Source organism: Condylura cristata, unplaced genomic scaffold (assembly GCF_000260355.1).
Source record: "Condylura cristata isolate star-nosed mole 26May11 unplaced genomic scaffold, ConCri1.0 scaffold00007, whole genome shotgun sequence".
NCBI classification, from domain to species: Eukaryota; Metazoa; Chordata; class Mammalia; order Eulipotyphla; family Talpidae; genus Condylura; species Condylura cristata.
In genome coordinates, this window is record NW_004567108.1 from 26,514,372 (window position 1) to 26,528,128 (window position 13,757).

Here is a 13,757-nt window from a genome sequence, read left to right on the forward strand (position 1 = left end):
GTGCATAATATAAAGCAAATTTTCACATATTGTTATAAGAAACAACATTTTGTAATACATGTGAATAAATAAATGAATATTTGGTGATGAAGAAAATCCAATACCATACTAAATGTATCAAAATTATGCATAGAACCATAAGAACAACTCTACCTGAACCTCTCCCAGGAGTTCTCCAGTCCGCTCCAGCACCAAGAATAAACTCATTGTGGAGTTGGGATTAGCAAGAGAAATTTTGCTCTGATTGAGAAATCTCACGACGCCAAAAGGAGAGTCATTCTTGGTAATTGTGATTCTGCTCACTAGGTGGCGCCCAAGGACCGCTCCACCGGTAGCTCCTACCAGCAGAATTTCAATGGGCTCTGCAAATTCACTGCATAGCAAGAAGAAGCAATTCTGTGAGTCTAAACATATTAACGTGCTTCTAAAATCCAAATAACTACTCATTTTCCAAATTGGTCATACATATTCAAGGCACAGTATTACACAGCAAGTGGTTAAGAAGAGGGTGCTCAGCTAAAAGCATGAATGATCAACTTCAATATCATATAACTGATAGATTTTTTTATCCCCTTTTTAATTGCTTAATGTATTAAGGAAGTGCAGTGCAGGATATGCCCACATTTTCAAATCTAAAGGGAAAAATTGTTTCTTCCTGTTTGAAAAAAATTACACAGATTATTATAGTTTGCCATTCCCTTTTCTATCATTTTCCAGCACAAAATATTCTAAAAGTTTCCTACTTATTTTTTCACGGCATTAATTGTGCTCAACTGTTTTTGCAATACAAATACATTTGTTTAAAATTAAAGGTTTTTCTGTTTGGAGGTTTCTCAAACTGCTAAATATAGAGCTTCCACATGACCCAGCAATCCCACTCCTAGGTATCTACCCAAAAGACACAAAAACATTGATTCAAAAAGAGACCTACAACCCTCATGTTTACTGCTGCTTTATTTACAATAGGAAGACATGGAATCAACCCAAATGCCCAAAAGTAGATGACTGGGATTAAAAAGATGTGGCACATATACACAATGGAATATTACTCAGCAATCAAAAAGGATAAACTCGTGCCTTTTGCAGCAACATGGATGGAGCCGGAAGGGATCATGCTTAGTGAAATAAGCCAGAAAGAAAGAAAATTACCAGATGGTTTCACTAATAGCAGGAGGATAAAAGGCCAGGGGTGGGGGTCGGCGATGGGGGTGATAATAATAGCGAACAACTATATACCAGAGACATTTTACAGGAGTGGAGAGGGGAATGAGAAAAAATGGGGTGGGGGAGGGAAGTGCACTGGACTATGGTGATGGCACACCATTTGGTGATGGGAAGCCCATAGGGATGAAAACTGAGATGGGAAAAGGCACACAATGATGTAAACATTAACTATTATTAAAAAAAATAATTGAAGGTTTTTGGCAACCTTGGACAGACAATTTTTGTGTGTTTCTAACAGTGTGCTCACTTTGTGTTTCTCTGCCACCTAAGATGAAGGTATGTGCATTGTTTACTTTGACTGGTCTTCTGCTCACCTACTAGAGTACAGACATGCATAGCTCATTCTGTTCAATGCCAGACCTCAATCACAACAATGCTACCAACAATGCTGGCCAACAGCCCAGGTGTGGGACAGGCTACTCTGTGCAGATCTATGTAGTTACAGTGACATCTGCACCCAAAGAAACCTATCTCAGACCACACCTCCATCACCGCTGCATGACTTCATAGTGCACACTTAGTCTTCATATGCACAGGGAAACCCCAAAAATTGTGTGGCTCACTTGATTGTCGCATTGACATTATCATGGTAGTCCAAATAAAACCAGCAGTCTCTCCAAAGAGGGCTTGTAATCTAAAATCCTATTAACAGTGAAAACATAGCTAAGGACTGGAACACAATTTTTCACATTTCACATGTGCCCATATTTCTGGTTACAATAAATTACCTTTCATAGTCATTAATGATGGAGAGATTTATAAAACTTAAGTTCTGCCCATGCTGAAAGGTGACTTCACTACCATGCAGGATGTAATTAACACCACCAGGAGCTGCAGAGGAACTCTGAGAAGTAAAATCAGCTGTCACATGGCCGTAAGTTCCACGCAGCCTAACCACTGGAATCATTATCACCCCAACATCTTCCTCCACTGTAATGGGAATTTGAAAATTAAGTAGTACACAAGACAATGCAACTAGAGAGATTCAGTCAAACTAAACCAGGCAATTAAACATATGGCACAAGGCAAGCTTAACATTTTTCCAGAGTTCATTTATCACTTTGAAAAAATGATTAGTGAAGCTTCATAACACTTTTTAGGAGGATCATAGTTTGTCATAAGTTGAAAATTATAGTGAGCAGTGTAAGTTAAAATTTAAAAGGTGTATGCAATTATTAGATTGAAATTCCTCCTCTACAAATAAATGACCCCTGCTTTCCAAGACAATGCTACATGCATATGAAAATCACTTAAAATATGTGCGCTCAAATGAAACCAATTCTTCTACACATTTAGCTGTTATATAAGAAATGAAAAATGATGTTCACCCTATTTAGATCTTATGTCTTCAAAGCCCAAACATTAAAAAAAAAATCTGTATTTTTTTATGAAATCAAGTTAAGAATCTGAAAACGGAGTACTTCCTGGTGACAGAACAGGATTAAAGCACAGCACTATGAAGCTATCACAGCCACTGAAGCAAAGTTCAAACCCCGGCCAGGGAGGTGACCCACACAGTGTCACAGACCTCTCCTCTACTGCCCACTGCTCCCCTCAGCAGTGTATTTCAGTCCATTTGCCTGTTCTGCTCCCCACTCTGTCTCTGGTGAATCCTCTCACCCCTGGCACCTCTGGCCTGCACCCCAGTTCTATATGCATAAATAAATAAATCTTAAAAAAAAAAGGAATCTGAAAATGTGCTGTCTTTGTAATTTTACTTTAAAATTCTCTGCGAAATTCATTTATTCTAAATCTGTTAACCTTAGTTTATTAAAATATCATTGAACAGAGTTCAGATTAGCAATGGGTAAATAATAGCAAACTCATAAGAAAGCATGTCCCAAATCCCTTCAAAATAGAGTCACCAGGGCCCTCCCTGGTGGCGCAGCAGGTTAAAGCACAGCACTATGAAGCTAAAGCCACTTCAGCATGAGCTCAATACCCAGCCAGACAGGAGACCCACATGGTGTGGCAGACCTCTCCTGACCTGCCTATTATTCCCTTCAGAACTATACTTTGTCAGTCAGCCTGTTCTGCTCACCGCTCTGTCTCTGGTGAATCACCACCCCTGCACCTCTGGCCTGTACCCCAGTTCTGTATGTATAAATAATTAAATCTTTTTTAAAAATGATAGTCACTCAAATAGTAAAGAAGAAAAAAATCCATGTCCTCTTTATTTTTTGGAATAAAAATGTTGCATGACTTGTAGTGACTGTGGACTGAATTCCACCAAACAGTGATGTCTTCTATGACTTTACTCATAAACTCAATATAAATAAATTCCTACAGAGGTTTTTGATTGCTTTATAACAAAAGCTGATGAATTAATTACAAGAAGATAACATGCTTATTTGTAAAGATAAATTCAAAGTGCCTTGCAATAAAGTCAGAAAGTAGCCATCTCTTACTACCTAGGAGGAATGTAGCCAAGCATTCTATATTTTGCTTTTGCAGAAGATAATATTCAGCAGCTGCTATTAAAAATTTTCCAGAAAACATGATTAGGAATTCTGATACAACCTGCACAATTCAGTAAAACAAGTCATTACAAAGATGATTCATTAGATTCATTAGAAAATTAATATTCATTAACTTCTAATAACAAAGGAATTTACATATTGCAGAAATGATATTCATTAAAAAGTCTAAAATATAAACATTTCAGTAACCCTAAAATTGAACCTAATTTTCTGTATTGCTTCAGTCCTAGCCATTCAATTTTGGTATATACATCCAAGTTTCAAGACTACTCCAAAACACTCAAAATATACTTTTTAAATACATAATGTATGTACACACACACAGGCATACACTTACATGTGCATGTGTGTGTGTGTGTGCAGGAAAATTTGTAAGTTAGGTTAGTGAACCTACCTTCAAATGCAGTATACCTTGGGTCAAATTCAATAATGCCCTCTGCATTATCATTTTTCATTATTATGATTCTGACAATGGAGATATTTCCTATTTCGGGAGGTTGATCCATCTGCAGTCCATTTTCTTGGATAGTAAAATCATACCCTCTTGCAAAGTCATAAAAAATAAAATAAAAAATGAGTACATTATTGCTTAGCATTAATTTAATGGTTCTCGTAAGTCCCATAAGAGTCTCCATAAGTATTGTAATTCTTTTAAAGATCCTCACTGCTAAAACCCTTTTTTTCTGAAATGTTTGAAACAGATTTCTGTGGCACTCCCATTGTGCTGCCTACATGAAACCAAAGCTAATGTAACGCTATAAAGCTTAGGCTATGGAATGATAACTGAAGTACTAGGAAACGGGGGCAGAGATGCTGGAAAATAAACCTCTGGGAACAGAGCTAGACCAGAGAAGGGAATGTTCGTGCCTACTACATGCAAAAGCATGAAACCATTACAATTGAGATAGGAAAAAAAAATGTGCAAAATGATGTAAAAATAAACTTTTGTAATAATTAAAAAAAAAAAAAAAGCATGAAACCAGAGGGGCTTGCCACTTGCAAAGTTGAGAGAGCCACTTTCCAGAAATAGTGTAACGTCAATAGACATTTCAAGCTAAACCATCAAGATTCAAGACAATATTTCAGATTCTGTAGAAACCAGTTATAATCAATGCCTTTATTCTTTAATAATAGACGTAGTTTACTTGTCTAGTGACATATTTCTGCTGTGAAAGTTTTTTTTTAAATACTATTCCCACCAAAGAAAAATGTTCTATATCATTTTAATTTCTGGAGCTGGACAATAACTCTAAGCCAGTTAGTCCTTCTTTCACTTACTAAATCTATATAACTGGTATTTTTACCTTATTTAGTTTTGGAAGATTGATAGTTGGTTAATAAGATTATAAATAAGGCACAATTAGAAAACTGGGGATTAGAATATTACAGAAGGGTAACATCAGTAGTCTTAGGTGGGTTTTAGATTTACAAATTATCGTAACTGAACACCAGCGCAAGAAACTTTCAATCAACAAGGCAAAATGGGTTTAAGGGACTTTACTTTTCAGACCAAAGAAAGTCTAGAAATATATCTGAGTGGAAAAACTTGTTTCTCCACAATTAAACTTAAATAACAATTACTATTTTATAGGGTAGCACAGAGGACAAAAATCTCCAAGTTCTAGTTCATCAATAACAGGTATCTCACATTTAAGAAATTGCTTTTTTAGTGAAATTTGGGAAGAGTTGTCAGCTCATATCCTAACACATTTAATGTCTATCCAAATTCACTCCCCTCTTAAGGTCACACAGTCATTTTGAGAAAATTTAAGATTACAAGAGTACACAAATCCACAGTATTTTTCCAAATGGAACCATACATATGCTACCCTAACTCATTCAGTGAAATTTATTTTCATTACAATGTAGTTTTTATAACATGGTATTTATGTAAGAAACATTTTCATGCACAAGAAAAACTCCTCTACGTCTTCTAAAAATGCAAACATCATTCTAGTCAAAGGTTCTGTGCAGGCTCTTGGGGCACAGATGCTCCCGGGAGTGGACATTTCAGCGAGCTAAGGGGTTTCCACCCTGGCTAAACATGTGGGCTCCATGATATTACATCACAGGGTCTCTTAATCCCCAATGAAAACATGGAGCCCACTCACCAGCAGGCTCACTGCCTCAAATTTATCCTGGATATTAAAACTGCTATTAGGCAGGTTTCCAATTCATTCATTCAATCACAGACAAGATGATAGAGAGAGACCACAGAAAGAAACTTCTCAATCAAGTTCTTCCCCACAGAGATAAAGAAAGGGAGTAAGGGCCCTCCCTGGTGGCCCAGCGGGTTAAAGCACTGCACTGAGAAGCTTAAGCCACTTCCTCATGAGTTCGATCCCCGCCTGCCCCAGAGGAGATCCACATGGCGCGGCAGACCTCTCCTGACCCGCCCGCTGCTCCCCTAAGCAGTGTACTTCGTCGATCTGCCTGTTCTGTACCCCACTGTCTCTGGTGAATCCTCTCACCCTCTGCATCTCTGGCCTGTACCCTAGTTCTGTATGAATAAATAAATAAATCTTCAAAAAAAAAAAAAAAAAAGAAAGGGAGTAAAGTCCACACACCAGCTGACCTGTGACCAGGAAAGTCAACTCTATCTCCTCACCAAATTACTACACCCCCATATCGGGTTCAACTGGATTCACTCTGGGCAGTCAGACCAACAACAGAATCACACACTTCAGGAGAAAAAAACTACGTGTCACAACATGGCCTCATAAGAGGTAGCCTTTGCCATCGTTTCCTACTAGGCCTTGCTCTAAGGTCACCTAAAGTTGAGCAAGAGCCGGGAAAGCATTGTTTGCAGTTCAGGCTGAATCCCCACACAATGTAGCCTTTGTCTCACCATCCTCTGCTTTGGCTTCCAAGTGTCTTTTTTCCTCACCTTCCCAGCAGTTCCACCTTTGTAATCATCAGGGAAAATTCCTCAGGGCCTTCAGGAAGGTCATCATCAAGTATTTCCACATACAGGCTTTTCATCGTCTGCCTTGCTTCAAAGAGGAGCTTGCCAGATGCAGGGCTAAAATCCAAGCCAGCCTCCGCTGTGCCACTCACGGTCTCATAATACAGCCTCACGGAGCCCCAAGAGCCTCCTGAACGGAAGACTGGGATGCTCACCTATGCAAGAAGCAGTATCTTACCGATTTGGGTATCATCTACTGGAAAAGCCTTACTTAGTATTGTCTTTTAGCAAAGAACTGTTCAGAGACTGTTAAAATGACATAAGTTTATGAAAATAGATGAATTATATGTGAACATGTCAGCATCAAATTAATCAATTTGTGAAAACGTGGAATATGAGTGTGTTTGAATGATCACTTACAGCATAAAAAGTAAGAACAACATTTCACACGCTACCTTTTGTGCTTTCTCTGCTACTTGAAGCTGCTCTTGGGAAAAGGCAAAGCACCCATAGGGAAAGTCGCTGGCCACCACAGTGATGTTCGCAGTGCTGCTGGATTCACTCAGGATTCCGCCCTCACTGATTCCAGTGAGCTGAAACTCATAGAGACTCTTTTCCTCAGGAATGTCATCATTCAAGGTCTAAACAATGAGAAAAAGACACTGGCAGCAGAAACCATGGCAGTTAAGCAAAATTACCTATCACAAAGCAACAACAGAAAAAAACTATTAGGCACCACACAGAGAGCAAAGGATAAATCAGAAGCCAGTTACACTGCTACCTGTATCACCACAATCGCAGCAGACTGTCCATCTCGCATCATTATTTTTCCCATTGTTTCCACAAATTTCCCGACGGAGGGTGGAATTATCCTCCAGTACACAGTGATCTCCCCCCAGATCGCTGGGCCACGAACAAGACTACAAAAGTGTATATGCAGTAAGTTTCTACTAAAGGATTTTCCCTATTTGCTGTTTTCAACAATAAATATTTTTCATTTATTTTAAGAACATGCATTTAAATAACTTTATCAACAATAAACGGAAAAAAGTCTTATCATTCCAAGACACTCATTACAAAAATACTAAACTTTACATGTAAATCTGCTTGAGGAGGGTACTAGCTAAAGCTAACACTGCAAGTGGAAAGTTTAAAGGGATTTCTTTCCTTCTAAAAAATATTTTTTTAATTCATACATGAACTGGGGTGTAGGCCAGACGAACGGGGGTGAGAGGATTCACCACACAGGGTGGAGAGCAGAACAGATGGAGCTACTGAAATAAACTGCTGAGGGGAAACAGCAGCTGAGAAAGGAGAGGTCAGCTGCGCCTTGTGGGTTACCTCCCAGGAGGGGGTTCAAACTTGTGCAACTGTGGTTAGGGATAGTTGATTGCACTGAGACTTTAAACCCCTGCACCACCAAGAGAAATCCTAAAGGGATTTCTTTTTAAGTATTTACAGTTCAGTATTTATAAATTGATACAAAAGTAAAAAAAATAAGAATAGCCTAGCAAAATCCTCTAAAGAATAAACATTTCATATTTGCAAAGCTAGTGTAGAAACTGTCAAAAAGATCAACTGATTAAGTCAAATTCAGCTACTTCATTGAGAGTTGCAAGAAAAATCTATGATACATGATGTTGCCTATGATCATACAAATTTAGTTATATATAGGCTCTGACCCCCCAAACAGTTAGGATCATAAAATATGTGATCCAGATGATTTTCTAAAGGATGATTTTTGAAGCTGAGACACACAAGCTTACAGAGATTAAGGAACTTTTGTTTTATGTGGTTAGTGACAGAACTGGGTCAGAAGCACATATCTCCTGCTGTCAATGCAACGTGTATTTCTTCACATAAGTTGTGCAAATCACTTGAGAAGCAGTCAGAAGCTTCAAGATAATTCAAGACATTGAAGGCACAGTTTTCAATTTCTAGCAAAAGTTTGCTCTACTCTGAACAAAATGTTGCCGATTTATACAGCATCCAGTTTGAAGAATATGTTTGTATTAAGAACACTGGATCTAAGATATAGGAAATGCTATAATAGATTACTTTAATAAAACTGAAACTACCTAGGCAAAGAGAAACTCTGAAATCCTTACCTGATGACAGCAGTCCCATTGTGTTTTGCTGAGGGTTCCCCAATGAGGACATGCCTTGATGAGGGTGCTATCCCAACTTCTCCTGGGGCTCCCTTACCTCCCCGGATGATTATTGATGCACTGCCTACATTGAAGATGACATTTTCCACTTACACTGAAGACACTGTGACAGACAACTTACCCAAGATTGCATGGTTTCTAACAGATACATACAATGAATTCCTTCATACTGATAAACTATTTACCATGATCACCTGATATGTTAGTTTTGTGTCTAGTTACTCTATACAGGGTCAACCTCAACACTGCATGTAATGTAAACACTTAAGCTAATATAAGACTTATAGAAGAAAATGGTGTGAAAACATGATTCCTTCACAAGCTTGTTGGAACGAACACAAGAAAAAACACAATTCCTCTCTCTCTCCAAATCTAAGAAACAAATCTTCTCAGTGTAATGATTCACTCTACAATTTTGAGAATTTCCTGGGCCACAAAATTCTTTTTGACTGTTACATAGGATGAACTTTTCGATGGCAAAAATAAGCCTATAATTGTAAATAAGTCTTCATATCAAACTTCCTGGACCACCTTTATTGTTATTATTGTCTATAGCACAATGAAACCATTTTAAAACTAGTAATCCTTTCTTTCCAAAACTATGAAAGAAATCATCATATACACCATTGGCTGATAAGAATTATGATGCATGTTTCTGAAATGTCAAAATATCGAAATAATTCCAGATGAAAATAGGTATAGATAAGCTGAAATGTAATAATGCTTGGCTTTAAAATAACATTTAAAAAGTATTATGTAAACAAGTATTTTATAACATTTAGGTATCAAAACCATGATTAAAATGTCAAACAGATTTACAATCTACGAATGACAAAAAAAAAAAAAACGGGATCACACTGTACATATTAAGTTTTCTTAATTAACATAACAATTATCCATGTCATTAAGTGTTCTTAATTTGCAATGTAATTAAGATTCTTTCTACCATGTCCTTTTAAATAGCTGCATAGCATTCTGCCAAACATAATCAGTCACCCTGGTGTTGTTTCATTTAGGAAGTACCCATATTTTATTTTATAAATGTTGTTGCAATAAACATCTCTTAAAAAATATTCACAGCTAAATTATAACTTTTGACAGGTGATCTTACTGACACTGTAATTTTAGTGTGATAATTCTTTGGCCACAATACAAGTGGAAATTACAGCCATATGGTTTAGGAAACATTTTAAGAGTTATAAAACCTAACATGGCCTACCTTTGTAAATATGGACCACTGGATTAAGGTTTTCCAAGGATTTAATTATGGAGAAAGTTTTAATTTCCAAGAACATGAATTTCACTTACCCTTTACTGGAGAGATTTCTACTTCATCAACTGATATTAGCTGAATGGTGAAATGCCTATCCTCCTCCAACATGGTGTCCTGAAGTGTATGCAATACAATAGTTTTCTGGGACTCTGTCTACATCAAATGGGAAGGATAATGAATTTTTCCAGATTAGTCACAGCCAGATTTTGAACATTTCTCACTAACTAAACAGTGTTTATGTCCATAAATATTTCATAAGTATGGTCTTTGTTGTCTAGTAGTACGGGTCGCTTCTAGTACTTAAAAATAGCTCTGATGATAAAATGTATTAGGTTCTAAATAGAAAAATTTAATACAAGCTTTAAATTAACTGAAAATGTTTACCATTGAAAGCCAATCTCTTAGAGTTAAATGGTGACAATATGATATAAATAGACCAAAATAATAGGCTTAATACTTGTAAAAGTTATCTTTCTAGTACCCATTTATTTTTTTGCCCTTTACCAGCTTTGGACTGTTTAGAAACCAAAAAGAAACAAAAGCAGACTCATCTTGAGTTAACTGATCCTGAGCTATAAGAGAAAGGACAGCTGTTACCCGATGGAGGTATACATCTGGCTAGGCTGGCTATTTTTGTCCTCAGCCACCAGAGGCCACATATGAACTGAAGAATGTGACCTCAAACACTGAAGGTTGTTGAAGTGTGTGCACACACGTTTGTGGATTTTCCCACTGGTACATATGATTTCAAAAATTCCAGATGTAGTGGAAACTATTATATGAAATCATAAGTAATGTTACAGATGGAAATCAAAGACAAATTAAGAAAAAAGTTAAGAGTATATGATATAAATAGACCAAAATTTGATGTTGTGTACACCTCATCAAAATGAATTGTTCCATTCAAAGGCCTGAGATCATCTTTAGCCATCTCATCCACAGTCCACTGAAGTCGGACAGCTCCTTTTCCTCCAGGGGAACGCACAACTGTCAATGTCACATATGAATCAGGATCATCTGACAAAAGGGATTCTTTGACCAATACCTGAAAGAAAGAAAATCCAGTGGGGTGAAAAAAAGGAGCAGAAAAACAACAGAAATTTGATTTTATTTACAATGACTAATTTCTTTAAGTTTAGAGATCTATTCAAGGTGAGTTACAATCATGTGGCAGAAAAAAAAAAAGGTTTCACCATATCAAGTCTCCATATTTGGTCTACAGTTACTCAAGATATCTTAGTCTATCTTGCAATTAGGTAGAGAAAGGGACTGATTTGTCACCAACAGAGTATAAGCAGAAGTGAAGTATGCTACTAACAGTCTGGACAATCCTCATTAATGCCATCTTCTCTCACCTACTAAATGACTAGAGGGGACTCCCAGGACATGGAAGAGGAAAGTCACATGATGGAAAGTAGCTGGATTCCAAGATGCCAACCAGTTGGAGTGAAGGAATCTGTAAGAGCCTTAGGTGGGAGTCTTACAGACCCCAACTAGGGGTCTGACATGAAGAAGAAACAAACTTTTATGAAGTCAAGGTCATAAGACTTTAGGGTTCTTTGTACGTAGTGAAGTTCACTAACATATATAAACCTAAAGTGCCCTGTAAATTATCTGTAGTTCTTCAACTTTAGTAAGTCCAAATTTAAAGAGATTTTATTAACACAAGAGGAGAGGAGTAAACTCAGTATGTTATTTTATCTGCACTATTGGTACAGAAAAATCCTTAAGATTGTTGGTTCAACTGAATTATTCAACTATATTAACTCTGAAGCAATGTGAATATTGAGATTATAGTATTTGTTATATAACCACAATAAATAATACAAAGCTTTCTATTTTCAAGACCCTTAAGATAATCATGTTTGGATTTTTTTCAGTATTTGCATTGGTGCCAAGAGAAGGAATTTTAGGTCGATAATATTTATAGAGCTTCTATTATGTGTTACATGGTGTATACACTTTATCTTATGTAAGTATCACAGAATTCTTAGAAGTATGAAGGTCATAATAGATTTGGAAGAGAAAAACCTCAACTCTGGTTCAGATTATTTTGACTCTAATGCCCAGTACCCAGTGCTATTCATCCTACTCCTTAGAGACCAGAAATATTAAATTTTAAAAAAAATCTATAACCAAAAAATTGTATACACCAGTTCTTTTTGTTTCTACAGATTTAATAACAGTTTGGGTTTCAAAGTACATTTCCATGAGCCTCTGCTATTGTCAGAGCTGTAGAACACTTAGCACACTGTCCCTGTGAGAAGCTAATTAGCTGACAGATTTGACTAAAAGTTTCCTCAATATTCTTCAATTCTATAGCTATTGTTTGACCAGCTAATGCTGACTGAATATCATCTGTGTGCACAGTATTGCATTAGGCATATGGTAAGAGGCAAAACATCAGCAATAAAAACGATAGGATATAAGAGAAGCAGACACAGAGGGCTGAACAACAAACCATTACTACCACCAACAATCCAAGTAGCAAGTCACACCTCTTGATGATAAAGCCCAATTTTGAGCTTTAAATGCGTCTACTCATTTACACCTTACAAGAGTTGTAGTGAGTGGGTGTCTTAACTCTCAGACTGTTAGACAAACTGGAAATTTGAGGCTTTTACAGTAATTCATGAGTTCCCACAAGGAGGGCAATGAAAGACTGTAGTATGAAAGCAGTATGAACACACAAAAATTATGAACAGAAATCTCTGCATTTTCCCTAACAGCAAAGAAACAAAGACATTGCCCAGTGACAAAGTCCAAAACGTAGCAATGTTAAAAGCAAAAACTTATTTTAATCGCTCACCAGCATTACTAAATGCTGAACCTTTTATCCAGTCTCAGAATTTGATTGACATTTTATAGAAATTACATTATATACTTATCTGCATTCAAAATCCAGATGGAAATACAATATGTCAATAATCTCCATCTCTGGATAGTATAATGTTATGGATAATTTTATGCTTTAACCATTATTTGTAATTCCCAAACTTTCTGGGATACATCCACATGTGCTCACTTGTGAACAAACCATGAATGTTATTTCTGTGTATTCCTTTCCCAAAGAAGAAAGAGTCTCATTAGCTACAGCCGAAGTATGCTCTTATGGGTTCCATATTTTTATGAAGTTGAAATTTCAGTAAATAGATCATTAGGCAATTATTAGGATATGTTAAAATTTTGGGAAGCCCAAGGGCTGGCAAGTTTTAGGTCTAGCTTCCCTTCCACACAACAGTATAGACAGTGGCTACTAGAAATTTGTTTATTATAAGTGATCTATGGAAATTGCTGATTACCTATGTAACTAAAAGAATGGTGAAACATGGAACCAGAGAAGTTACTGTATTAGAATTATCTAAATAGTTTTATGATTATTTCACCTTGAAATTCCTTTTAAAGTATAGTCAGCAATTTTGACATATCCATGAAGTAATAATTACAACAGAGTTTTAAATAAGGGATCGGGGGAAAAGGTAGTTATAATAAATTAAAAATCAAAACCAACAGGCAACTATGAATCAGACATTCTTCAGGAAAGAGGAGGGAGTAGGATTAAAACGGGGGTGTGAAGAACACATGGGACTATGGAGATGATGGAGATGGTGCATGAGTCAGCTGGTAGAGGGAATTTCACAGAGCCTACCCTTGAGAGGAGAAAACATACTTTGTACAACAATGAGTATGATGTAAAAATATAAAAA

At 36.8% G+C, this 13,757-nt stretch overlaps 1 protein-coding gene across 1 annotated transcript in view; it reads right to left on the bottom strand.

Moving 5' to 3' along the window:
• The window catches only part of ADGRV1 (adhesion G protein-coupled receptor V1), a 402,490-nt gene that overhangs the window by 274,946 nt on the left and 113,787 nt on the right, over positions 1-13,757 (bottom strand). The window contains exons 57-65 of the mRNA XM_004678139.1: positions 10,931-11,095; positions 10,086-10,203; positions 8,718-8,841; positions 7,391-7,529; positions 7,065-7,250; positions 6,592-6,824; positions 4,099-4,247; positions 1,953-2,154; positions 154-373 (exon numbers count right to left, since the gene is read on the bottom strand). Of these exons, the coding sequence (XP_004678196.1) occupies positions 154-373; positions 1,953-2,154; positions 4,099-4,247; positions 6,592-6,824; positions 7,065-7,250; positions 7,391-7,529; positions 8,718-8,841; positions 10,086-10,203; positions 10,931-11,095 (1,536 nt within the window). The remainder of the gene's footprint in view (positions 1-153; positions 374-1,952; positions 2,155-4,098; positions 4,248-6,591; positions 6,825-7,064; positions 7,251-7,390; positions 7,530-8,717; positions 8,842-10,085; positions 10,204-10,930; positions 11,096-13,757) is intronic.